Here is a 26,090-nt window from a genome sequence, read left to right on the forward strand (position 1 = left end):
GTAAATAATTTTCTTGTATGAGACATGCTTTCAATCACCCTGATTCTTAAGGAAGCTTTCCCCCCTTTGGCTACTTTTGTAAACAAGATAGGGAGGAATTGTTTTGAACTGATTCAGCAAAGTGCATCTTTTATGTCTGCTTTACATTGTAGGTCTTGAGAAAGAATAAATAAAACAAAACATATTGTTCTGGCTATTTCAAAGGATTTGGGTTGGATGAAATTTGAGTTCTGAATTCAGCTTGAAGCAGAGTTTTGTTTCGTTTTGTTTTAATCTTACACTCAGAGTATTTCTTGTTCATGTACAACTCTTCTTTAAATGAATGTGAACTTCACCGGTAAAAAAGATCACAGACTTGTGGTTACCAAAGGGATTTGAAACATTGATTGGCTCAGTTCTCTGGTTTCAGACAGGACACGTGCATGCATGCACTAACCCCTCCTCACAGGATGTAAAAAATAATTAAATCCTAAGTCTCAGAGCTGCTTACATTGAAATATATCTTCTTAATTTGTATGAAATTAATATATTTCATTCTGAAGCTGGCCAAACTTCTTTTATATGTCAGTAGTATTCAGTTCATGCTTCATAGTTGTAAAATGGTGAGCATTATAGTGTTACATATTTATTTTGGTACAAGCTTATGGCCATAATTAGTAAACAAACACTTTTTGAACAGCTGCTATTTGAAGGCATTGTTGTAGGTGTTGTGGGAGATGTGAGACTATTTAAAACACACTATCTTACTTCAAAGAGCTTATAGCTTTTTGTGGAAAGACAGTTGTATACACATGTACTAATAATATTAAAACATTGACTTTCCACGTATACTTATTCAGATAGTTCTTCTCTGTAATAGTATCATGAAAAAAGATGATGAAAATTAGTACCACTTTTAGATCATGGAAGAAACATTTGAGGAAATGCTCCATTGTTTGCTATTGGTAACATATATGAGTATATAACCTTTTCCTCTCAACTAAATTTAAGATTTCTGAGGAAAGTTGAGTTCTATTATTTATCTTTGCATACTTCACATACCGTCCACGAGATAAAAACACTTATTGATTGATTGGTTAATCATGGATCTAAACTCAATGCTAAAATTGCATGCATAACCAACATTATGTGATGCACTGCTCATTGCTTAATGACGATGAAACATGACCTCATTTAAGACAGTTTGGCTCTCAGAATTGACCAAAATTTATAGGAATAAGGAATTTAGCAGGAGGTTCAGTGTTACACTGAAGGAAAGTTTTTTTCTTTTGGCTCTGATGTCCATACCATAGTTAAACCTGCTACACCAATGTTCAAACTGTTGGTACTATTCTGATTACATTATAATGAAGAAAATCTCCATTGATAGTATCCTATTGTTTGCTTGTGCTGTCAATGCGCTGTACATTGAATATACTCTTGTGTGTCCTAAGCTTGATGTTAATAACTGAATTGCATTTTTTAAAAAGTAACATAAGCAAGCAATATTTGTTGGAAGGTAGATAGTATAGTTTGTCTCAGTAAATATAGTTGGTAATTTTCCCACATCTACAACTATCTCCATAATTTCCTTGTTGAGTGAACTAATGATGTTTCATTAGAAACCCACAACCTAGCCAGACTTAAATTCATCCTCTTTTAGAAATCTACAACAAAAGCAAATACATAACCTCTCTTGCTAATCTATTCCAGTGTCTTAGAACTTTCTCTGACAAGAGTGCTTCCTTGGGCCTGAGCTTCGCTTCTCCTTATAAATCCATTTTCTTTAATCCTACCCTTAATAGAAGCAGAGAAGAGTAAACAATCTTTCTTTGCAACATAGCTAGTGGTTATGCAAACCATTATATCAGTAATAAATATCTCATACCCACTGTTTAAGATAAGGAACCTATGAGAGTCGTTGATTTATTTACCATTGGGAAAAAAAAAAAGAAAAGATGGAGAGGACTCTTTTGACTGACAAAGTAAAAGGCAATTCATATATTTTCTAGAGTCAAAGATGTATGCCATTTTAAATATACAGTAGTTATCTCTGGTGACCAATTCATTTAGAATTAAAGGGTATATTCTATGGGAGACATTAGACTTTTGATGTTCAAATCTCTTAAAAAGGATTTTTATAGACTGTCTCACAAGAACATATTCATGGCTGTAAAATAAAGGGCACAATTTCCTTTTTGTAAATGTTTTCATCCTCTGACTTTAAAAAAGCTTCTTTTTAAATGGCTGGACTGTTTTAGAAATTTTCTTTCATTCTGTACCTGCATTAAATGCTCCTTTCCTCTCCTATCTTGCTTTTCCAAGGCAACAGATGAAATTCCATTTATTAGAACTGAATCAGAAAGTTAAGGGCCTAAAGAAATCTAACACTTAATAAAAGAATATTGAAAATAATAGAGTTTAAAGAAGGTAATATAAGGCATATAATATTCTGCTTCTACGATTATAATAGGTTTCTTGGGGAGAGCAGAGAAGCGAGAAGATTCATCTGGGTGTTTGCATAATAAGTGTTAAATAATCAAGATAGATAAATTTAGTGGACTCTTATATTAACAGTTAAAAACAACTAGAATGCATAAAAATTTGCTGTTCCAATGCCTTGTTTAAGGAAAATCGTTTTATTAGAGATTTATTCCACCTACTTGTCTTCACAACGATCTGCATACTGAAGACAATTTAGGAGGAGATGAACATCTAAGCTCACTGGCACTGAAATAGTTCACCATGGGTTATGTCAAGTGTTCTAAGGGTTTTGGATGCAACAAAAAAAAACTATCAGAATTAATAAGACTGATTCTGTCTAACGTCATTATCATTATTTACATCATCGTCACCATAATCATCAAATATTTATTAAATACCCAGAGTGAGTAGAGAATACTTAGCAATGCTATTTTACACAAAAATCCACTGCTGAGAATTTCAACTTAAAAAACTAAAAGCAACGAGGAAGTCCCAGCAGAGTAGTCAGGAAGCCTTTGGGCAGAGAACATTGGGAGACACTGAAAAGCTCATGTTCGTAAACTTTTAAGAAGACCAAAAAGGACAGACAATCTTTTGCGGAGAGGAATTAAATATCCAATTTTCAAATGACCCCTACTCTACATAGCAGCTCCTGTCTGCTCGTTTCATGGCTGGACCTCCTTGTTGGGTGCCTTGGGAGCCAATAAGAAAAACAAAATCCAAGGAAAGGGAGGGGAAATCACTGAAATACAGGAATGGATTTGGGGAGATCCCTGGTAAATTCAGGCTTCCAAGAAGAATTTTCCTCATTTGCCTTTTTCATTTCATTTTGTTCCATTGCCTCAAGTCCTTGTCACTGGTGTAATTTCAAATAACAATGAAACAAAATAAACTACAACAAAAAAACACTGCACCTCCGCAAACAGTGGTGCTGAGTCTGGGGAGGTCCTGCCAGCTGACTTTCAAGAACCCTTATAAAATGGCACTTGTCTTGGTGAAGTCAGCCCCATTCAAGTGTTGTTCTTAAGTTTGCAAGACCAGAAACCCAATTTTTGTGAGCATAATAAGTAGATTTGTGAGGAACAAACTCACACAATCCAGCTCACATGATACAAGATAACAGTTTTGTAGATGTTGAGGTCAAGCAGACAGGGATGCTCATTTCAGAAGAGCCCCAAGGACCGTATACACTGGGAGTCAAGCTGTTAGATAGTTACTTGGTACATGGGAATCAAACTAAAGGAAATCAGTTGACATACTGGTAGTGTAGCATTTCTGCACAATTTAGTGTAGTGATAGCCTCACCATAATGCTTAAATCTACATTGCTGAGATTCTTCCATCTGGGTGGTATTTGAAGGGGAATTGTCCACTCCTGTCTCTTGCAGTTGGTTATCCTTACTTTGCTACATCTGACCAAATGCCTTTTGGACACAAAGACTTTTATCATCTAGGACCAACTAATTGCTTCATACTGAAAAGGCCGACCAGTTAAAATGCAGGATAGCCAATTAAATTTGAATTGTAGATAAACCACAAATAATTTTTTAGTATAAGTACTATATGTCCCATTCATTCAATATTTGGGACATACTTATGCCAAAATTATTTGTGCCTCATCTGAAATTCAAATTAACTGGGAATCCTCTATTTTTATTTGCTAACTCTGGCAACCCAAAAACTGCCTTCCTGAGCTTCCTTGCCTATTACCTTGATTGGAGTTTTGGGTATTCCCAAGCTCTTGACGCATACACAAATACAGTTTCCTGCTTAATCCATAAAGGTTAATAACATTCATTGTGTGTGGAGTTGACCTTCAGAATACAGCTTTCCTTGATCTACAGTTTGTGTGTGTGTGTTGAAGCGGGTGGGGAGAAGAGTAAATCTTGTTGTCACTGCCATGCATCAACAGCTGTTGTTGAGATAAATTGTATCAGCCAAAGTTCTTTAAAAGTAGTACAAACCAGTTTGGGAAAGATAAAGGACTAGTATAAATGAGTTCCATTAAGATCATTTTACTTTTATTGTATAGCTGAAATAATTTGTTTTGAGGAAATGGAAGACAGAAATTCTGCCATGGGAGAAGGATAATTTTGGAGAATGGAAAATTTTGAGTCTAAGGCGGGCCTGGGGAGTAGAGTTCTGTACTTGGGACTTAGAACATCATGTGTACTGGGTCTCTAAGGAGAAGACTAGCATTTTAGAGAAGAATGCAGAAAAGGAGACGGGAAGATGTCAAAGAGACTTTGAACGTTTCATACTTCCGTGTAGGGCTGGCTCTAAATGTGAGGAGAGCTGGAATCCCTTCCTCCTGCTGTCTCTCCTATTCTGCTTGGTCCTCTGGTTGCAGCACCCAAAAATCAGGTTGGTTTTTTTAGTACTATTATTTACCTGCATTTGGGATGACTTAATTTTGTGGCTAGCTGGGAACCTCACCATACTATATAACTGCAGTCCCCAACCCCCAGTACCCGTCCACGGCTTGTTAGAGACCAGGCTACAGAGCTCTACCACCCCCTCTTCCCTCTCCCCTCCCTCCCCACTCCGTGGAAAAACTGTCTTCCATGAAACTTAGGAAGGGGGGCAGGGGAGGAGGACGCTGCCCAGCAGGAGGTGAGCAGCAGGGAGTGGGCCAGCTAGAGTGAAGCTTCATCTGTATTTACAGCCACTCCCCACCGCTCCCATCACCCCCTGAGCTCTGTGCCCCTTCCCCTGTCCGTGGAAAAACTGTCTTTCATGAAACTAGTCCGTGGTCCAAAAAGATTGGGGACCACTGCATATAACATTGTTTTTAAAAGAAAATGCGGTCTGAGTTTCAAAACAATTGACTTAAAAATAAAATATTGAAACAATTTTGTCAGGCTGGGTGTGGCTTATTCACCTGGTGACTATTGAATTCAGGTACAAGACCTGGTTACAATGCAAGGTATTACACTGAATACACATAACAGACAGATCTCATAGTTTTTATTCAATTCAATAACATTCTATTCAACAACGGTTGTTTGACTACCTTTCTGGAAGTACAGTCACGAGCTGCATAACAACGTTTCGGGCAATGATGGACTGCATTACAAGAGTGGTCCCATAAGGTTATGACAGAGTGAAAAATTCCTACCTTCTAGTGAAGTTGTAGCCATTGTAATGTTGTAGTGCAAAGCATTACTCACATGTTTGTGGTGATGCTAGTGTAAACAAACCTACTGCGCTGCCAGTCATAGAAAAGCACAGCACACATTAATACAATTATCTGCAGTACATAATACTGATGATGATAAATGATTATGTTACTCATTTACTTATTTACTATACTTATTTTAGAGTGTACTACTTCTTTACAAGAAAGAAAAAATTAACTGTAAATCAGTCTGAGGCAGGTCGTTCAGAAGGTATTCCAGAGAAAAGCATTATTATGATAGGAGATGATAGCTCCTTGTGTGTTACTGCCCCTGAAGACCTTCTAGTGGAACAAGATGTGAAGGTGGAAGACAGTGATATTGATGATCCTGTCCCTGTGTAGACCTAGGCTACAGGGTGTATTTGTGTCTTAGTTTTTAATAAAAAAGTTTAAAAAGTAAGGCCGGGCACAGTGGCTCACGCCTGTAATCCTAGCCCTCTGGGAGGCCGAGGCGGGTGAATCGCTTGAGGTCAGGAGTTCGAGACCAGCCTGAGTGAGACCCCGTCTCTACTAAAAATAGAAAGAAATTATCTGGCCAACTAAAAATATATATAGAAAAAAATTAGCCGGGCATGGTGGCGCATGCCTGTAGTCCCAGCTACTTGGGAGGCTGAGGCAGTAGGATCGCTTAAGCCCAGGAGTCTGAGGTTGCTGTGAGCTAGGCTGACGCCATGGCACTCACTCTAGCCCGGGCAACAAAGTGAGACTCTGTCTCAAAAAAAAAAAAAAAAGTTTAAAAAGTTAAAAAAAAATTGAAAATAGAAAGAAGTTTATAGGATAAATATATAAACAAAATATTTGGTACACCGTACAATGTGTTTTAAGCTAAATGTTATTACAAAAGAGTGAAAAAGTTAAAAAAGTAATGTTTATAAGAGAAAAACATCACAGCAGGCTAAGGTTAATTTATTATTGAAATAAGAAATTTTTTGTTTATAAATTTAGAGTACCTAATTTTAGGTACACTAAATTAGGTACACTAAATTGTGTACCTAAATGTACAGTGTTTATAACATCTACAGTAGTGTACAGTAATGTCTTAGGCCTTCGCATTCACTTATTACTCACTCACTGACTCATCCAGAGCAATTTCCAGTCCTGTAAGCTCCATTCATGGTTAAGTACCCTATACAAGTCCTATGCAGGTGTATAGGGTACCTGTATAAGTGCCCTATAGGTGCACCATTTTTTAAATCTTTTATATGGTATTTTTACTATACTTTTTCTATGTTTAGATACACAAATACTGACCATTGTGTCACAATTGCCTACAGTATTCAGTATAGTTAACATGTTGTACAGGTTTGTAGCCTAGGACAAATAGGCTATGGTACCATATAGCCTAGAAGTGTAGTAGTGGTAGTAGGCTATGCCATGCAGGTTTGTGTAAGTACACTCAGTGATGCTCGCACAACTGGGAAATGTCCCAGAAGGAATCAATTCCCTAGTAATTGATGCATGATCGTGCATAGATAGTATCTTCTAAAGGGAGGTGGAATGGATAAGATGGTAACAGTACATACCTGTGCACCGTAGTTAGGTGTGGGGTCAATGGTGAACAAGACCTTGCTCTGACTTCAAAGCATTTACACATAACTATAAAACGAGACTAAGCTATTGTAAAGAAGGGAGTTAATAAGGATAAGACATAACTATATGAAAAGTGCTTTGCAAATGTAAAGTGCTGTGGAGGTTGTTCTAGAATGGGCCTTTAGATTCCTGACACTTCTTTCCCCCCTAAATCAGGAGTAATAGAAAAAGTAAACTGAGTTCTTGAAAGATGTAAGATCGGAGGTCATGAATTCCCGGTGGCCACACTAGCCATAAGACCTTGGACAAGTCACACAGCCCTCGGCTTCAATTTCCTCCCCTCTTAGGTGGGGATTACAATATCCACCTTTCTATCGTGCAGAAGAAGCAGGTAAAGAGTCTAGTCTTGTGCCTGGCAGGAGTAGGGACTCCATAAACCGTCCTTACTATTAGCACTAGTTTTCAACTTCTCTGAGAGCCTGCGAAAGGGATATGTCGTATAGAGCTACTTTAAGGGTCCTATTTAGGGCACGGGCAAGCCGTACACACTTTCCACAAGGAACACCCTGCAGTCTCCGATTTGTGCCCCTTGCCTTAAAGACCAGAGAAATTCGGGCTTTTCTTGGGAAAACGGTGCCCTGGTTTCTAATCCATAGGTACGGAGGGGGAACTGCCGTTGAAGCCCACTCTGCGAAGAGGGGCAAAGGGCCGGGGGTCCCCGGAGGGGTCCCCGGCGCCGAGACGCGACCAGAGCCGCCCGGGCGTGGAAGCAGAGGCGGGGACGGGGGCGCCGAGGGGCGTGGGACCACAGCCTTGTCCGCCAGCGCCGGCAGAGCCGGGGCGGGCACAGCTCCCCGCCGCCCAATCCCCAGCCGTAGCCGCGGCCTCATGAATAAGCAACAAGGCGAGGCGCCGTCCCCCTGGCGTCCCAGACCGCGGAGGGAGTCGCCGCCGCCGCAGGGCCCGCGGCGGAGATGCCGAGCGCCGGCGCCGCCGCTGTCCTCCGCGCGCTGCTCGGCTGAAGGCGCACAGGTGAGACGGTCCCGGCTCCGGCCACTCGGGCGGCCGCGGTGCGGACGTGGCGCCGGGGCGGGGACGGGGACGGAGCCCCCGGTGGCGCGGGGTCGCCCCAGGAGCCGTGCAGCCCAGGGAGCGGCGCAGCTGCGGGTGCGCCGGGCGAGCGCCCCGAGCGTCCGCCGGAACGCGGTGCCCGGGCGCGGGGCGCGCGGGGGCGGCTCCGGGAGCAGCGGGCGCGACGCGCAGGCCTCGGAGGACGCGGCGCGCCCCTCGCTCCAGCCCAGCCTCCCGCTCCGCACCAGCGAGCGGGCCTTTGTGCTGGCGGAGCTTGCGGGGCTGGCTGCTTTTGTGTGAGCTTTTCTTTCTCTCCCTCCGCTCGCGATCCCACAGCCGGGAGAGAGAAGTGCCCGGAAGACAACGGTTTACTCCTTTCCCACCCTCGGTCGCAGTGTCCCCCGTGCCTCTCAGAGCCCAACGACTGCGGTGCGAATCGAGGCTGCGGCGGCCACCGAGATGTGGTTCTGCCACTTTGCAGAAAACAGTTGAGTGTTTAGCGCAGAGATGTGGAGCCTCCTCGCTCTGCCCCTGGCCGGCCCCTCAGGACACGGCTGGAGGATGCTCCTTGGAAAGGTCACTTAGTAGAAAAAGGGCCTGCGGGTTAGACTTGGAGGAGGTGAGAATAGGACTCCCGCGTGGTTGGGAGGTGCTGCCGGAGGTGCCCAGATGTCGCATGTGCGTGGTGGTCCCTGACCGAACCTACCTCTGTAGGTTACAAGCATGTAGAGCCCTGGCTGGCGGGGAGGCAGCCGGCGCTAACAAAGCACTAGACGCTCAAGAGTTTCGGGCTCTCAGATGGGAGGAATCCTTACCTTTCCAAGTTGATTCGGAGGATATGCCTGGCTTTTGGCAGCTAATTCCAGTGCAGAACTGAGTGGAAGAGAGGAGCGGAGCCTGCTTTAAAGTGTCTGCCTTCTTTATTTGGAAGTTTTAGTTTGAAACTTAAGGGGGAGTGAGGAATGGTTTACAAAACCATCCTTAAAGTTCTGAAGGATCTCTTCTCCAAGAAGCAAAATATATGGTCAGAATTTGCATGCTTTCCCCTCCTTTTTGTGTGTTGCCTTGATCACGAGTACTGCTGTTGGGCTCCAGGGAGTGTCCTTTCAGCCAAGCATCTACAGAGTCACTGACTGATTTCTGCCACTTGCCAGCAGAACCCCACTATAGCATCTACTGAAAGACACTCAACACTGGGTAAGGTTTCACAGTATCAGAACCATTGCTGCTTTTACACACAGTAGAGATTTAAAGGTAATCTGACTTGCTCTTATGAATAAAGTGGTGTTTGTTATATTTGTCATAATAATGAACCAAGCACTTATGCAGCTGACTTGATATTGATTGCATTTATTCACAAAACTCCCAAGGCTCACCAAGTCTAAGGTAGCTACAGCAACAGAGCCAATTAGAGAGATGTGAATTTGTCTTTGTTTTCATGGGAGGATTCTTACTCTGTATTCTAGGCATTTCCTGCTACACTTTTGCAATATCATAATTTGGTATTACAGAAATGGTTTGATGCTAAATGTAAGTATAGAATCAAGAAGAGGAAGATGGGCTTATCTGTTATGGAAAATTTCTGCTCTTCAACTACAGGTGTACTTTACTCTTTATTCAGTAGATGCTTGCCTGAAAAGTTGTGTATGGAATTGTATTTTTTGTTAATTGAATTTTGCTTGTTCTCATGTAGGGAAGCTCTCTGTTCAGAGGGAACCTGGGTTTAATTTCTATGAAATGAAAACTCATTTCCTAATTAAGATGTGTGGTCAATCTTATTTTTCTATATTGTGTTTATGTGGTAAAGTATAAGAAAAAGAAAATTATTTGAATCTAGTTTCAGTTTCCCTTTAAATGCCAGCTGTTATTTAGAGATCTTACCAAGCAAATGAGGTTTGTGAACCACAAAAAACAGAAATAAAGTGTCTAATTGGGTACTGAAAAAAACTGATGGTTAGACAAGAGCTTGTTGATCAAGATTGATCAGGACAGGATTCTGCACACAGCAGAAGGCTCCTAGGTCACTTTGTCTACATGAAAAGCTGAAAGAGGCAGCTCCATGGAAATATCTAGGGGAAAAAATGACGTTCCATTTGTGACTGATGTTAGAGATACTTCAAATTGCTCCCATTTCTGTAGTTTGAGGGGGAATGCTGGAACTTGAAGCCATTTTAAAATCGTCAAGTCCATCTTCTTTTCCCAGGGATAGGATAATATGGAGGGGTGATAAGTGCAGACATCTCCATTTGTCTATATCACTAAATTGTAGAGACTAAAGCTTGTGGGCACAGTGTGAAGAACTTAGTTGTAGTCTGCAGGGATAGTAAAGCACTTTGCTGGTAGTTTCCAGAGTAACCATTTTGACCCCAGCCCACTCACCCTCTTTACTGTTAGCCCTGGTTCTGCTTTCCTCCTGGGGGACCATGCTTTCCTTCGTGATGACTCCATTCTCCCTCTTTCCACGGTGATGGAACATACTGCTAAAAGGATCATCTGTCATTCTAGCTATTTAATTTATGGTGAAGGATAGCTGCGGCCCAGATCTTAAAGCCAGTATAACAGACCAGTGACAGTTGTCAGAAGCACAGTGAGTCAGAAATGTGGTACCTTAATGCTTTGTGCCATGGCTGGGTTAAATAGAGTCAGAGTCTTGGTAAGCTCAGCTTTAGACGCATGAAATAGTATTGGCAGTGAGAGCTTTAAGGATTAAAAAAAGGAAAAGCAAGACAATGACAAATTAATCATTGAGGGAGGCACTTGAAAAGCACAAAATGAAAAGATTATTAAGACACAAAGAAGAAGAGTTTCCTTTTTCTCTCATCAGTCAAAGAATCACTAATTGTATTTTAAAAGGTGAGATGGTATTTGGGAAGCAAGTTGACCTGAAGCTCTGAGACTTGTTACTTGTAACTGTTTATCTATTTTTTTAGTGTGTGTGAAATAAACTCTGAAACCCTAACATATAGCAGAAATAAGAATACAGAATTTATTATTAAAATGATACATTGAATAAGTAGCCAAAATTAGCTAGGTACTGAACAAATCATACAATTACTCATAGATAGACCACGAAATATCATTGAAAAATCTTACAATACAAAATGAAGACTCTGATCATTGTTTTTCACATTCTTCTAAAATTAGATTAATTTTTAATTTTAATTTTGATTTAATGTTAGAGACAGAGTCTCACTCTGTTGCCCAGGCTGGAGTACAGTGTCACAATCAGCTCATTGCAGCCTCGAACTCCTGGCCTTAAGCAATCCTCCTGCCTCAGCCTCCAGAGTAGCTGAGACTACAGGCAGATACCACCATGGCTGGCTGATTTTTAAATTTTTTGAGACATGGTCTCACTATGTTGCCCAGGCTGGTCTTGAACGCTTGGCCACAAGCAATCTTCCCACCTCGGCCTCTCAAAGTGCTGTGATTATAGGTGTGAGCCACCACACCTGGCCACTTTCACATCCTTAAATGTTTATTTATATTAGTTTTATACCAGCAAATATTTATTGAACACCTCCTCTATGTGCCTACTGCCTGCCATTATAAGGCATACAAAGGAAGCTTAAAGACAGTGTTTGTGTGCAAGGAACATAATCCCATTTGAGGTGACAAAATTACAGACATGACGATTTGTGCTAGAGGAGCTTAGAGAAGAGTGGGAAGAGAATGGGCCAGGCATTTTTGTGATGACAGCAGTTAGTAAATGGATGTGACCTGGGGGGCTAGGGTTTGGATACTCGGGTAGGGAAGAAGTAGGGAGTGTCATGGCTTGTGCAGTGGCACCAGCAAAACTTAGGACCTTGAAATGAGTATGGCGCATAAGAAGGCAAAATATGTGACTGGTGATGGTGTTTGTACTGGGCACTAGTGGTGTGGAGCTGCATAATAGATATAGAGTTTGGCAATTGTATATTTGGGGACATTATATGATGTGTTTTGAGAAAGCAGAGAGTTGTATGGCAAAGGTGGGGACCTTGAAGTCTAACAGAATCCAGAAGATCAAAACCAGACCCTATCACTTAGGAAAGTTAATTATCCTCTATAATCTTGTTATTTTCTCATCTAAAAAAATGGGGATAATGATGGTATCTACCTCATTAGGTTGTTGTAAGGATTAACTAAGATAATTTCCATAAGGCTGTTAGAACACTTGGCACATAGCATCTCCTAAATGGTAACCATTTTTGACTGATTATTGTCATTTTTATTCTTAAAAATAAACCATCTGGATTGTATAAAATGGATTGGAGAGGAGAGAGTCTAGACAGGGTCATCAATTGAGAGGCAATTAAAATAACGACAATCCAGTGAGGTGACCAACAGAGACAATTTCCAAGAGAGATTATGAAGGAAGGATCCACAGAAGTTATGAATCTTGGATGGAAAGGAGAGAGGAGTTCAAGATGACACCAAAATTTATACAAAGAAGGTGGTTGTGTTTGAGGTGGCATCAAAGTAACTTCCTATAGACAATGAAAAGCTAAGATTAGGTAACTTTCTTCCCCATCCCATACCAGCTATTTACAGTATTTGTGTTTATCATGAGAAAACGAAAATAAAGGCAAATTGTCACCAGTTTATTGGTATACTCTAAGCCCTCCTATGTCTTGAGTGCTCTTGGGGCAAAGCTCATGTTCCTTTTATATTATAGACAAAACTCAAAATATTTTGGAGATAGTAACCTTGTCACTGATGAGAATGCTTTAACATGCTGATTTTGCTTCTATGTCTTCATTTTGGTAATGTACTGAATATCAGTATTCATTTTAGTTGGAAAAATATTAACCAGTGTTAAAAAAAATCTGATTAAGTCTAACAAGATGGCTAAGGCTGTATTTTTTAATGTTGCCTTTCATTTGTCTTTGAAACTTGAGTAGGCCTAGACTTGACAAGGAAAGGTTCTGGACTGTATCTATTTAAGATTGTCAAAGATAATGCTTGACAGAACAGCTTATCTGCCTACTGGTGGCAGAAATGCGGTAAATTGTTCAGAGGACTGCCAAGCCATTAGGATAGACACCTTGATAGCGAATGATAGACAAAGTGCTACTGACTTGCTCTGAAGGAGATGCTTTTTAAGCTATTTGAAGCTAATATCCAATATCAGTTAGTAATTTGGTTAGGGTTTATTTATCTGAATTAATTTGCAGTGACAGATACAGTGAAAAGAAAGCAGCATCCAAAGACACAGCATGAAGAAAAAGTAAATGTTCTGTTTGTTTGTTAAATATTCTTGTGATTGAGTTAATTTAAGATAACTAAGACACAGAACTCTAGCAAGCAATGGAATCCTCCCGCCTTCCACCTCTCCCAGCAAAGCGGGTTGTAGACAGTCATCTGTTTGTTCAGCCAATATTTACTCAGCATTTCCTCTGTGCCAGGCACTTTGCCAGGTAAAGGATACAGTGTTGAGGAAAAAACGAAAGGCCCATAGCCTTCAAAATATGGTTGCGGATGGTTATTTAGGTTAAGAAATACTGTCAATGAATTGACAGCAGTCTTTTCTTATTTATTCCCTAATTTCACATAACTCCCATTGTGGGACATCATACTCATGGGAGTGGCTATGTGAACCTGTACCTGGCTTTGAAAGATGGAGAAAGACCTGGAACTTGAAGGTCATCTACCAGTGTGTCTGAGTTGCAGACATGTTCCCTGCTGCTGTCCCTGCAGGCTTTTTGTCCTTCTTTTAAAGTTCAGACGTTGCTTTGAATAGTGGGGAGAAGGAGCATATGGCCTCAATTCGCAGACATAGAAAAGGCTTGTGGTTCACCCCCACTTTTTCTGTTGTAATTGGATTTAGAAAGCAGGTGGCTGACACTTAATCACAGAAGGAAAATCTTTTAGGGCAATGGCAGAATTCCCTTCACACAAAAATTCTAAAACTCAAGCTATAGATGAAATAAAACCTTGAAGGAAAATTATGTTTTGGAAAGGCAATTGAGGCTATATTAAATCTTTGTTTTTTGCCTCCTCTCTCCCTGATCTAATTTGCTCATAAAATTTTCCTTTCAGTCCACATGACTCCAGAACATACAAATAAAATGTGAGACATCCATTCCACCATCTGGGTGCCTTTTCTACTGGATGGCAAAATTATGAGAATATGGATATATTTGTATTTTTATTTTATGTCATATAGATGAGATATGAAAATAAAATCTTGGAGGTAGAAGGGATTTCAAAGATTATTTTAACTCCTCATTTTGTCAAAGGAGAAACCGAGGCCGCTTGCCCAGTATCACATAGTAAGTTTTAATGACAATAAAGCTAGGATTTGACCAGGTGTGGTGGCTCATGCCAGCACTTTGAAAGACCAGGGCAGGAAGATTGCTTGAAGTTATAAGTTCGAGACCAGCCTGGGCAACATAGTAAGACCCAGGCTCTACAGAAAAAAAAAAAAAAGAAAAAAAACGAATTAAAGCAAGGATTCAGGAATCATTTTTCTGATGCAAGTCCACATCCCTCCAATCTCTATTACTATTCATGATGGCCCGGGGCTTTCAGGTTTTTGTCCAGCAACTTGGGATCATGTAGAACAAGCTTTTAGGCCACATCTTCTGGGATGTTGAGTAAGATTTCACTGAATGGGAAACGTATTTGTTTAGGAAGGGATAGCTATCCGAACAGATCAGAAATGAACCAAAGAGTTCTATAGCTTTTACATCTCTTTGACTACCTAGTGAAAGCTCAGTTTGTCTGCAGAAATGCAAAGGTGTAGTTTCATTGATTGTGAATACCCTTGCTTCACAGCCCTCATATGCTTTTGTTTTCAGGAAGGCAAATAGAGGCAGCAGGCCAAATACAGTGATCTGTTCCCTGCTATGAATTGGGATGCTTTCTGGCTCATCTAAAGTAGAGGGATAACTGATGTCCAGGATGCTGACATGCTATTCTCTCGTTATCAAATATCCTTCCCATATTCTCTTTTTAAAAACCAATGCTAACTACCTATTTGTAATTTAATACTTAAATAACATTGTTTCAAACCTCCATCATACACGTGGAAAAACTTAGCATCCCTTTCACTATGTCTGAGGATTCTTGGGGGAGCTTATGTTTATCCTGGTCATCTCTGGATTCAATTTTCTTCTGCTAAATTTATGATCCCTGCTATGCTGCTATTCCTTTTCTGGACATGGCATCATGCACCTTATAACACTGTTCCATTCCTGTATTGCCCCGTAGTATGGAGGACTCAAGATTTCCGTGTACCAAATTACCCCAAAACTTAATGACTTAAAACAACAATAAATGTTTGTTATTTCATACCAAGTCTGTGCATCAGGAATTTGAGAGTAGCTTAGCTGGATGGTTCTGGCTCAAGGTCTCTTAAGAAGATGCAGTCAAGATGTCAGCCTGGGCTGCGGTCATCTGAAGGCTGGACTCAGAGATGGCCCAGTCATATGGTGCTCAGTTGGCCAGAGGCCTTAGCTCTGAATCCATGGATTCCTTTTTCCTCAAAGGAAAAATTCAGCCTTCTTTTTGTGTTTGGCCATATAGATCATGCTCTGAGGACTTGACCTTTTTTCTTTCTTAAAAGGACCTGCAAGACTAAATGGGATAATATGTAGAAGGTTTAAAATCCCTAAGGTGAGAAGGTTCTATAAAAATGTAAATTTCTCTATTTCACATGTGTGCACATTGTGTGCTTATGTTAGACGGTTGGATGATTAGACGAGAAAGAAAGAAAAAGTATAACTTTTATAAAGACAAGGTTTTTATTTTAGAATTTTCATTTCTAGTTTAATTTTTTAGAAAACCTATAGCCTCTGAGAAATTTCTGATGATGGAAAAAGAAAGGGCCCTACTCAGCAAAATAGTTAAAAAAGAACTAAAACCTTTAGATTTTGGGGAAAATTAGCAATTTTAATATAGTTTTAGTTGTAATGAGAGCATAAATAGTTTATTTTAAAGAATATAATACATCTAAATCTTATAGTAATTGGTATTCAGTAAAGATTGCTAATTTTAAAATGTTTTGTATTTTTCTAAAACCATTTATTTACATTGCCTAATACTTACACCTATTCTAATCCTTAAATTTTGGAACATGAAGGTTTTGCTTATACTTTTTATAGTTGTTGCAGAGAATAAGAAGTGATTTAGGCATTTAAAAGATATATTTTATTTTATTTTATTTTTTTTTGAGACAGAGTCTCGCTGTGTTGCCCTGGCTAGAGTGAGTGCCATGGCGTCAGCCTAGCTCACAGCAACCTCAAACTCCTGGGTTCAAGCAATCCTACGGCCTCAGCCTCCCGAGTAGCTGGGACTACAGGCATGCGCCACCATGCCCGGCTAATTTTTTTTATATATCTTTTAGTTGGCCAGATAATTTCTTTCTATTTTTAGTAGAGACGAGGTCTCACTCTTGCTCAGGCTGGTCTCGAACTCCTGACCTCGAGCGATCCACCCGCCTCGGCCTCCCAGAGTGCTAGGATTACAGGCGTGAGCCACCGCGCCCGGCCTAAAAGATGTATTTTAATTGAAAATTATTTATATGCTTTAAACTTGAAAGTAACTGGCATTCAGTATTTATTTATTTAGTTTTTTTGAATTTTTTTTTTTTTTCTTTTTCTTTTTGGTAGAGATGGGGTCTCATTCTTGCTCAGGCTGGTGTTGAACTCCTGACCTCGAGCGATCCTCCCACTTCTGCCTCCCAGAGTGCTAGGATTACAGGCGTGAGCCACCGCGCCCGGCTGGCATTCAGTATTTAATAATGATATTAAATAAGTTTTAAAACATACTTGTCTTAGTCCATTTGGACTGCTATAACAAAATACCATAAATGGGGTAGCTTTTAAACAACAGAAATTTATTTCTCACAGTTCTGCAGGTTAGAAAATCCAAGATCACCATCAAATTTGGTGTCTGATTAGGGTCCACTTTCTGGTTCATAGATGGCCCCATTTTGCTTCCTTACATGGTAGAAGGGGTGAGGGAGCTCTCTGGGGTCTCTTTTATAAGGGCACTAATCCCATTCCATGTAATCACTTCCGAAAGGTCCTGCTTTGTATTACCGTCACATTAGTGATTAGGTTTCAACATGTGAATTTTGTGGATGCAAACATTCAAACCATGGCAACACTGAAAAAGTTCTTTGAATGAATGTGTAAAATTTACTTTTTATATCTTTGACATGTTGCTATTTCTGTAGTCATTTAACTACGTGATTAATAGAGGAATTTGGAGAGAATTTTGCAAATGTGACTTCAAGGGTAGTTTATTTCAAGTAGGTATTTAAGAAACAATGAACCTAATACTTCAGCTACGTGTACCTTTTTCTAGGGAGTTTCAAGTTAAATCAGAAAAATTCATCAGGGAAAAATGAACTGGGTTATTCATGTCTCAAAGGTACAAAGAAATAGAACAGCCCTCTCCTACCTACCATCTCTTTGTGTGAAGTCAAGGAGATTATTTTACTTACGGTTTAATTTAAAGGGATTTATTTACAAAATATATTTCTATGACAGTTCGGTGTGCTTTATTTTTCTGCAGGACTCAATTACTGGAATTGTCAACTCTGCCAATTTATGTGCACATTTCTCTTCCACTATGAGCAGACCAATCATATTGCACATTTGTCTGGCTTTCTGTAGCCTTCTACTTCTCAACTTTGCCACACAATGTCTGGCCTTTCCCAAAATGGAAAGGAGTGAGATAGCACATGTTCCTGCAGAAAAAGGGCAGTTTGAGAAGACAAACACAGATGACCTAGAAAATAGCTCTATTACCTCAAAGCAGACTCCTCAAGTGGTGGTCTCTGAAGATGCACTGATAGTGTCAGCAGGACCAACAGCCGTGTCATTAAATAAAGTATTCTTGATTAACAAAGAAACCCATCCTATAGGAGCGGGGCTCCTGCAGCCTAATAACCCCGGTGTTTATACTGCTACTGAGCCAGAGGTCCCAGCAGGTGGAGAAGTGTTTGGTTCCAGCCAGCCGGAGAGAATGTCTCCGGAAAGCAGACTTTCCAAGGCCATGTTAACCATTGCTATCACTGCAACTGCGTCTCTGAATATTGATGAAAAGGAGGAACCCCTTAGGAGTACCAACATTCAGCCCATTGTAGAAGAGACCACAGAAGCAACACAAGGTTTTCTGAGCTACGTGGATAATCAATTATTTGCAACTGAAAGTCAGGAAGGAGTTAGTTTGGGACATCAATCTTCATCCTATGTGAATACTAAAGAAATGCTAATTACCAATCCAAGGACTGAGAAATTTGAAGCAGACACAGACCATAGGACAACTTCTTTTCCTGGTGCTGCGTTCACAGCAGGCACTGATCCTGAAAGCCTCACGCCTGATAGGGAGAGGTCTTTGCAGATGACAGCTGATGATACCCAGGCTACTGCCACCAAGCAATCATTCATGACTTCCGAGTACACACTCAGTGTTGAGCCAGAAACTGACAGTCTGCTGGGAGCCCCAGAAGTCACAGTGAGTGTTAGCACAGCTGTCTTAAGTGATGAGTGGGATGACACCAAATTAGACAGTGTAAGCCAGATAAAGACTCCAAAGCCTGGAGACAGTGCAGAGGCTCAGGTGAGAATGGAAATGTCTCAGACAGCACAAGCAAGCCATGAGGGTGTGGAAGGGGGCCAGCCTTTGACAGAGGCTTCAGAGGTGGCTCTGGGGCTGCCTGAAGGGGAAACACACATGGGGACAGCCCTGCTCATAGTGCAAGGGGATGAGCAATCACCTGCCTTCACCGAACAAAGTTCCTTTACCCCCACAAGTCTGATGGAAGACACAAAAGTTTCCGTTGTGAACCTGTTCCAAAGTACAGGAGACTTCACAGAATCCACCAAGGAAAGAGATGCCATGTTTTTCTTAGAGACCACTGTTTCCGTCTCTGAATATGAGTCTGAGGCATATCAGCTGTTGGGAGATACATTGAAAGGTAAAAGAAAGAGAGAGAGAAAAAAAAAAGAAAACAAAAACAGGCTTGGTTTAATTTTGAATCTTTTAATTTGGTTTTATGGTTTCTTTTTTTAAATGGCAATTTAGAGATAGGTTAACATTTTAATGAAAGTCAAAAGTATACAAATAAATCATATATTTTATATAAAAATTACACCCAAATATAAACCCTGCATATGGACCAGTGGTCGTCAACTGGGGATGGTTCTGTTTTCCCCCTCCTCCAGGGCACAGGAAACAATGTTTGGAGACATTTTTAGTTGTTAAAATTAAGAGATGTTAGTGGCTTCTGGTAGGTAAAGGCCAGGGATGTTGCTAAACATCTTAGTGTACATAGGACAGCCTCCCACAGAAGAAGAATTATTCGAACCAATATGTTAATAGCATTGAGGTTGAGAAACTCTGATATAGACTAAATTTGCCTAATGTTTTATTATGAAAATGTATAAATAAAAAAATGCGAATGATTAGGTATATGTTTAAATGGTATAATAAACAATGTTGGATACTTGTATTCACATTGTTGTAAAACATACTCACATCCCTTATATTTCTAACAAAAAAGCTTTGGGTAAATACTGTATTTATCTCATAGTGTTAACCGTATGAGTTCCCTGACTTTGCTTTCCCCAAAAGAAAACATCTGGAGCTAAGGGGGGAAAGATAAATTATCTGCTGGCTTGGTTCTGCATTTTCAATTTCCTACTTTCTCTTGGTCCTTACACCTGTGAATATTATAAGTGGCAAGCCTTATATTTGTTGCTGCTGGAAAATGTTTTTCTTTTATTATGTTTAGTTGGTCAGATAATAACAGCAGGAAGGAAATGCTCAGTATAACTTGTACATGCTCATTTCAAATTGTTTTAGAACATGTACAATGTGTTACTTCAGCCAAGTAGCCTAATTAATGGAAAATATTAAATTAGTAATATGTTTTAGAAAGTGTTATTGAGATTGAATTAAAATGATAAGACATCATTGATCGATGAATGATAAAAGAAAGATTGAATTTTACATGTCTAATTCATTTTTTAAAGACTGAAAGACCTAGTGTGCTGTAAGTTTTCATAAAAGCTTCCAGAAAATGTTTTGTAAGTTGGTTTTTATGTGGAACTAGGGGGTCCACATGGCCAGGAAGAGATTAGATATAACTGAACAAGGAGTTTACTTCAGTTCTTTGGAACGCTTGTATTTCTGGAGCATTAAGTCGTATGGCCCCAGATTATTCATTGCATAATTGAATCCATGATTCTTATATACTAGACTTGCATGAGCTTCTGTTAATACAACCTAAAAAGTAAAATAGTTTTGGTAACTTTTAAAGTTATTTTGATTATTGAATATGTTTCTTATTTATAAGTACTTCACTAAAGTACAGTCTTTTAATAGGTGACATCTTTTTATTCCTAGCACCGGGCACAATACGGGGCACATAGTAGGTACTCAATGAATATCCATTAAGTGGGTTAATAAATGAAAATAGAGAACCATTCAGATTGGAATTATTCAATTTAATGCCTATTGTCCTTGTCCAAATTCATCAAACAGCTTCTAAATGTTCTTTGTAGAGAGAAGAATAGACAAGTAGTTATTTTCGTTTTATTTTTTATTTTTTTGTCCTATAGAGTTAAAAAGAACGTGAAAGCTTGCAATTATTGGCAATAGTAGTTATAGAATAGCCCAGAAGTTTTACTAATCATTTCGGGTGATTATAAATATTTTTCTAAAGTAAACAACTCAAATACCAATCATTTTAGGGCTCAGGGACCACTAAGGACGTTTTCTCCTTCAGAATATACAATGATATCATGATGCTTTTGGATATTATTAAGAGATGAATTTCCCTGACATTATAGTCTGTCTTCTGAGTCAGCTAGTTCTTCAACTGGTTCAGCTGAGGATCAGGTTTTTAAAAATAATCTATCATTATTATTATATTATTTTTTCTCTACAGGAAGTAGAAAGAGTGAGAGATGTTGGGAAATTTTTGAGGTTATTTAAAATATTTCCATTACTACTTCCAGTTCTCACTCTGCTTTCTGTAACAGCAGTCATTTATTCAAGGTATTATGCATTTTAAAATTTCTTGATATTTCATAAAACCATGAGCATTGATTGTGTATTTATTTTTACATGTTTGTTCTCAGAAGTATTCATTATGCTTTCAAAAATGAGGGCAATTGTGGACAATACATACTGCTTAAAATGATAAAACTATATGTTATTCTCTTCTTGTGGCAAATAGAGCATTGTCCTAGGTGCTGGAGATAGGAAAGGGCAATGAATCCTGGCTCTCAAGAGATTTAGAGTCTTTTTGGAGAAAGAAAAAAGAAAGAAAGAACTTAATGGTGTAAAATACAAATATGGAGCTCATGTCAAAACCTTACCCTAACTCATATTGTTTGTCCTATAATCTTATATATCAATTCAAAAGAAAAACAGTCTAAACTGGATGGATATCAAGAAAAGGAACTGTTTATACTGAAAAATAAACAAAAACATACTATTTTAAACAAATACATTATTTTCAAGGAAAATGTTTTTAAGTAATAGGATATATTGTGACGTCATTAAAAACTTGGAGAAAATTTTTTTCAGCTATCCCTAGAATGTTATTTTTCATTTTAGAACTCACTGGCCTTGCTAAAATGCTTTGTGTCTATAGCTAGTATATACAAAAAGAGAGGTAATAAGATCTTCTAGAAATTAAGGTTTTAGTAGTCGCTCAGTACAGGATTAGCAACTTCCAGCATAGCCCCTTTTTAAGAAGAGGGCACATCTTGACTTAGAAATAGTCTTTAATAATGTATTTTAGGGGATTGGAATGTTGTCAAGAAAGTGGACCTATGAGAGATACATCATACCCTGCAGGTCTATTTCATTTTCTTTTCTGATCGAAAAGCAAATGTAAATCTACAGAGGCTGCTCCGAGTGTTCCTTGGACATAGTACAGTGGTTAAAAGCTTTGGCTCTGTGACCTCAGGCAGTTTCCTTAGCTTCTCTAAACCTAAGTTGTTCTGTGAAATGGACTGATAATAGCTGAAGTTTAGTGAATACTTACCAAGTACCAGGTGTGTACTAAGTGTTTTACATGTGTTATCTGTTATAGCTTAATTTTTGTAACAACTCTATGAGATCAAAACTATTATTATCTCCATTTTATAGCTGAGGTACCTCAAGGCCCAGAGATGTGAAGTAATTTGTTTAAGATCACACACAGCTTGTAAGTGACTGGGTCGGAATTCAGACCCAGGCAAATTGGCTCTAAAGCCTGCATTCTGGACTACGGTGATACACAATTCAATGGGATGATATTGGTACCTACCTTCCCTTAGTACACATGGGAGGATAAAATAAGATCATGTACACCATACACTTAGCATGGCGTGTGTATGACACATGATAGACACTTGGCAAACATTAGTTGTTGGAATTATTATTCCTTTGTTTTAAAATGCTAACTTCCTTGACTCTTCCGAAATGCTAATGTGAAAATTAATATACTGTATACAAATGTTTCTGAAAATTTTTGAATGCAACTTAGTTCTGCATAATTTGTTTCTTAGTGTTTGAAAGGGAGCTCAACTGTTGATCCTCCTACTGTGTTTTGGATTTTATTTTAGTTTTTTATATAAACTTCTTTATCTCTGTCTTAGATTGATTCATGACTCCTGAGAGCAGCAGCAGGGAAAACGTTTATTTACTGGCATTTTATGTCTGACTTTTCCCTTTGCTTTCCCGATTCCTGAAATAGCTATTTGCCTTCCCCCCCCCCAATTTATTAATTATACAGTGATTTTTTTTAAAGTATAGGGATTTGTTCTATTTTAAAATGTTTCCCCCCTTTTAAGACATCATCACTCAAGAGATGACAACAGCCGTTCAAGAACCAGAAGCCACTTTATCCTTGGTGACACAAGAGCAGGTTGCTACCCTCGAGGTTACCAGAGACGCTGGCAAGACGGAGGAAGGAAAGGCGTCACCTGCTCCTGTGTCTGATGTTCCCGGTGTTACTCAGCTGTCAAGAAAATGGGAGCCTCTGGCCATGACAGTTTCAACTACGGCCGTCCCTTGGTCTTTGGAAGTTACTCCCACTGCGGAAGGTCTGTAAGGGAGGGAGTTGTTCTCATTGTTTTGGGAGTGGTTCTCTTCTATAAGTTGATAAGGAATGGAATGAGTGAGGCAGTTGGTCCTGCCATCCGTGTGCACACACACCCTGCCTGGAAAGGTAGGTGAGCTCTCTCTTGTTTGGAGAGGTGTGGCACAGTCCAAAAGGATGAGGGGTCAGTTACCAAGTAAAATCTGGTGGCTCATCTAAGGATTCACAAAGGCCAGACCTCCTGAGGACGCTCTCCTTGTTTGGTAACTGTGCTGCTAGGAGCCAGCAGGGTGAGGTGACAACAGCAAGGACCTAGATGTGAATCCCAGCTGTGGCCTCACTAGTACTATGGCTTCAAGTAAGTTTCTTAACTTCTGTAAGGCTTGGTTTGTTCCTCTCTAAATAACACTTACCCATCTTATAGGTTATTTTAAGGATTTGAAATAATGTCTACAAAATGCTTTCTATATAAGTGCTCTGATCTCTTAAGGATAGTGATGTTTTCAAATCTGTGTTCAAGCTACTACTATTCTGGAGTCTTTAGACTAGGAAATAAATGGCTATTTTTGGCTGCTTTGAAATTGAGCACATTCCAGACACAGATCTAGGCTCTTACTCTGACTTCATTTTGAGAAAAACGCTCAGTCTTTTCAAAGTAGTCTTTGGCATGTTTTTTAATACATTTTTGTTAAATCTTTTGCTTTTGGTAATACATAATATATAAAATCCTGCTAAATCCATAATACTGTCAGTAGAATAAGTGGGAGATTAAAATTTAAAAACCAAGTTCTGATTGGTGACAATATATTTTCCTGGAAGGTAAAGTGTTTGCTTTGAGGAGGTGGATTGATGCAATATGGGGAAGGGGAGCTGACCTAAGTGCCAGACTTACTGTATGTGAGATATTAGTTTCATCAGTCATTTCTTGTGAAAGCACATGTTTACGCGTCCCGTAATGATCACCTTGTGGGTCAAGTCCTGTCTCTTGTGTTTGGCAGACCTGAGGGACACAGTCACAGGGCCAGAGGAGGAGTTCACACCACTTCTGGGTTCTCCAGTGACGCCCCCAGGAATAATGGTGGAGACACCCAGCCTGTCCCCCACACCTCCTGCTTCTGAGGCATCCTCTGAGAGAACTGTTGCTCCGTCCATTAGCCGAGCTAATACAGCTGCCTCGTATGGCCTGGACCAACTCGAATCTGAAGGTATCCGTGCTGTGAAGGGGATCTTTTCTAGGACTTATGGAGTGAGTCACTGAGCAAATGTCTTTGAGAAAAGATTGAGTGGAAGTGTGTTCAATCTGCAGTGTAGATCAGCGGTCAGTAAACTATGGCCCAGCCAGATCTGGCCTGCCACCTGTTTTTGCATGGCCTGTAAGCTAAGAATAGTTTTTACATTAAAACATTTTTTTAATTTTACTTTTTTTGAGTTTTTACATTTTTAAATGGTGGAGAAAAATCAAAAGAAGAATATTTTGTGACATGTAAAAGTTACATAAAATTAAAATTTCAGTGTTCATAAATAAAGCTGTGTTGAAACAGAGCCACACTCATTCATTTACATGTTGTCTATGGCTACTTTAATGCCACAGCAGCAGAATTGAGAGTTGTGACAGAGACTAAATGGCCCACGAAGTCTAAACTATCTATGATGTGGTCCTCTATAAAACAAGTCTGCTGGCCCCTAGGATATGTTAGTGGTTCTCAACTATAGTTGAACATTAGAACTACCTTGAGAGCTTTTAAAAAACTCCATTGCCTGAGTTCCTCTCCCAGTGATTGAGATTAAGATAACATGGGCGGGGCGGGATCTGGAATCAACATTTTAAAAGTGCCTTAGGGGACTTCAGTATTCAGGCTGGATTGAGAATACTAGGTTTAATGGAGAAGTTGAGTTTCTCCGCTAGATTTTCTTCTACGGAAGTTTTATGTGGCTTGTATTTTGGTAACATTGCTCTGGTTGTTAATGCTAGTTTATTCTCCTTTAGTAACATCTCTGGGTTAGAATGTTTCACTATGTGGAGATAGGCAGTCTCTTTATTTACTAAGACTGTGAGAAATTCATGCCAAATTGTACTTTCCAAGACATTGGCTTTGATCATGAGGAAGAAACTTGGGGGTATGGCTGTACATTAATAAATAAGACTAGAAATATGACCCATAATTAATCAAGTGATCAGCATTTTAGCAGATAAATAGTGCCTAGCTGGAGGTACAAAATGTCCAGAGATTTGTAGTGCAGAGTTTCTTAAACTAATCTGCAACACAGGTAAGCTTTGGACACTAAATTAGCCATGTGTTTGATGCTGTTAAAGACATAGGATGTGCTGTTGTTTTCTACAGCTCTACAGCAGGGAAGAAGGTTCAGCTAGATTTGCAGCAGACTCTATCGTAGACTTTGAGGGTAATGCTGGTGGTCTGCTGACAGAGAAACATGACAGTTTAGGAGTAGAGTGGAGAATTCTGCAGTGGAATCGTGGTTTACGAAACAGATCCAAGTGAGCTCAGAGGCTAACAGCTCTTGCACTCCGCATGAAGGTAAACACCAGGTGACTTTGAGTTTAGTGTCTCATATTAACTGCTCTTTTTGATGCCATCTGGAAAAAGCAGGTTTCCTCAAATTAACCTGAGTTGGAGATGACAGCTCTACCCAGCAGGGCTCATTAAATCAGAGAAAAAAAATTATATTTGTGAATAATCCATACTTGTGAAACTGCAATAATTTTCTAAATTTAGTAGATGATGGCAGTTGTATTGAAATATGTTAGAATTTTCCTGACATGCCTAAGATGTTCTGGAGTTTTAGTTCTTTTCTTCTACAC

General features: G+C 39.6%; 1 protein-coding gene across 2 annotated transcripts in view; it reads left to right on the forward strand.

Moving 5' to 3' along the window:
* The first annotated feature begins 8,091 nt into the window (after window positions 1-8,091).
* The window catches only part of ARMH4 (armadillo like helical domain containing 4), a 105,573-nt gene continuing 87,574 nt past the window's right edge, over window positions 8,092-26,090 (forward strand). Inside the window, exons 1-4 of one of the 2 annotated variants that reach the window (XM_045566529.1) lie at window positions 8,092-8,202; window positions 17,743-19,150; window positions 23,022-23,273; window positions 24,268-24,474. In XM_045566529.1, coding sequence (XP_045422485.1) covers window positions 17,800-19,150; window positions 23,022-23,273; window positions 24,268-24,474 — 1,810 coding nt within the window. In that variant the 5' untranslated portion in view covers window positions 8,092-8,202; window positions 17,743-17,799. Of the gene's footprint in view, window positions 8,203-17,742; window positions 19,151-23,021; window positions 23,274-24,267; window positions 24,475-26,090 lie in introns of those variants that run through there. The other variant, XM_045566535.1, reaches the window with a different exon arrangement.

The sequence above is a fragment of the Lemur catta genome, chromosome 1 (genome assembly GCF_020740605.2).
Source record: "Lemur catta isolate mLemCat1 chromosome 1, mLemCat1.pri, whole genome shotgun sequence".
In the NCBI taxonomy this organism is placed as follows: domain Eukaryota; kingdom Metazoa; phylum Chordata; class Mammalia; order Primates; family Lemuridae; genus Lemur; species Lemur catta.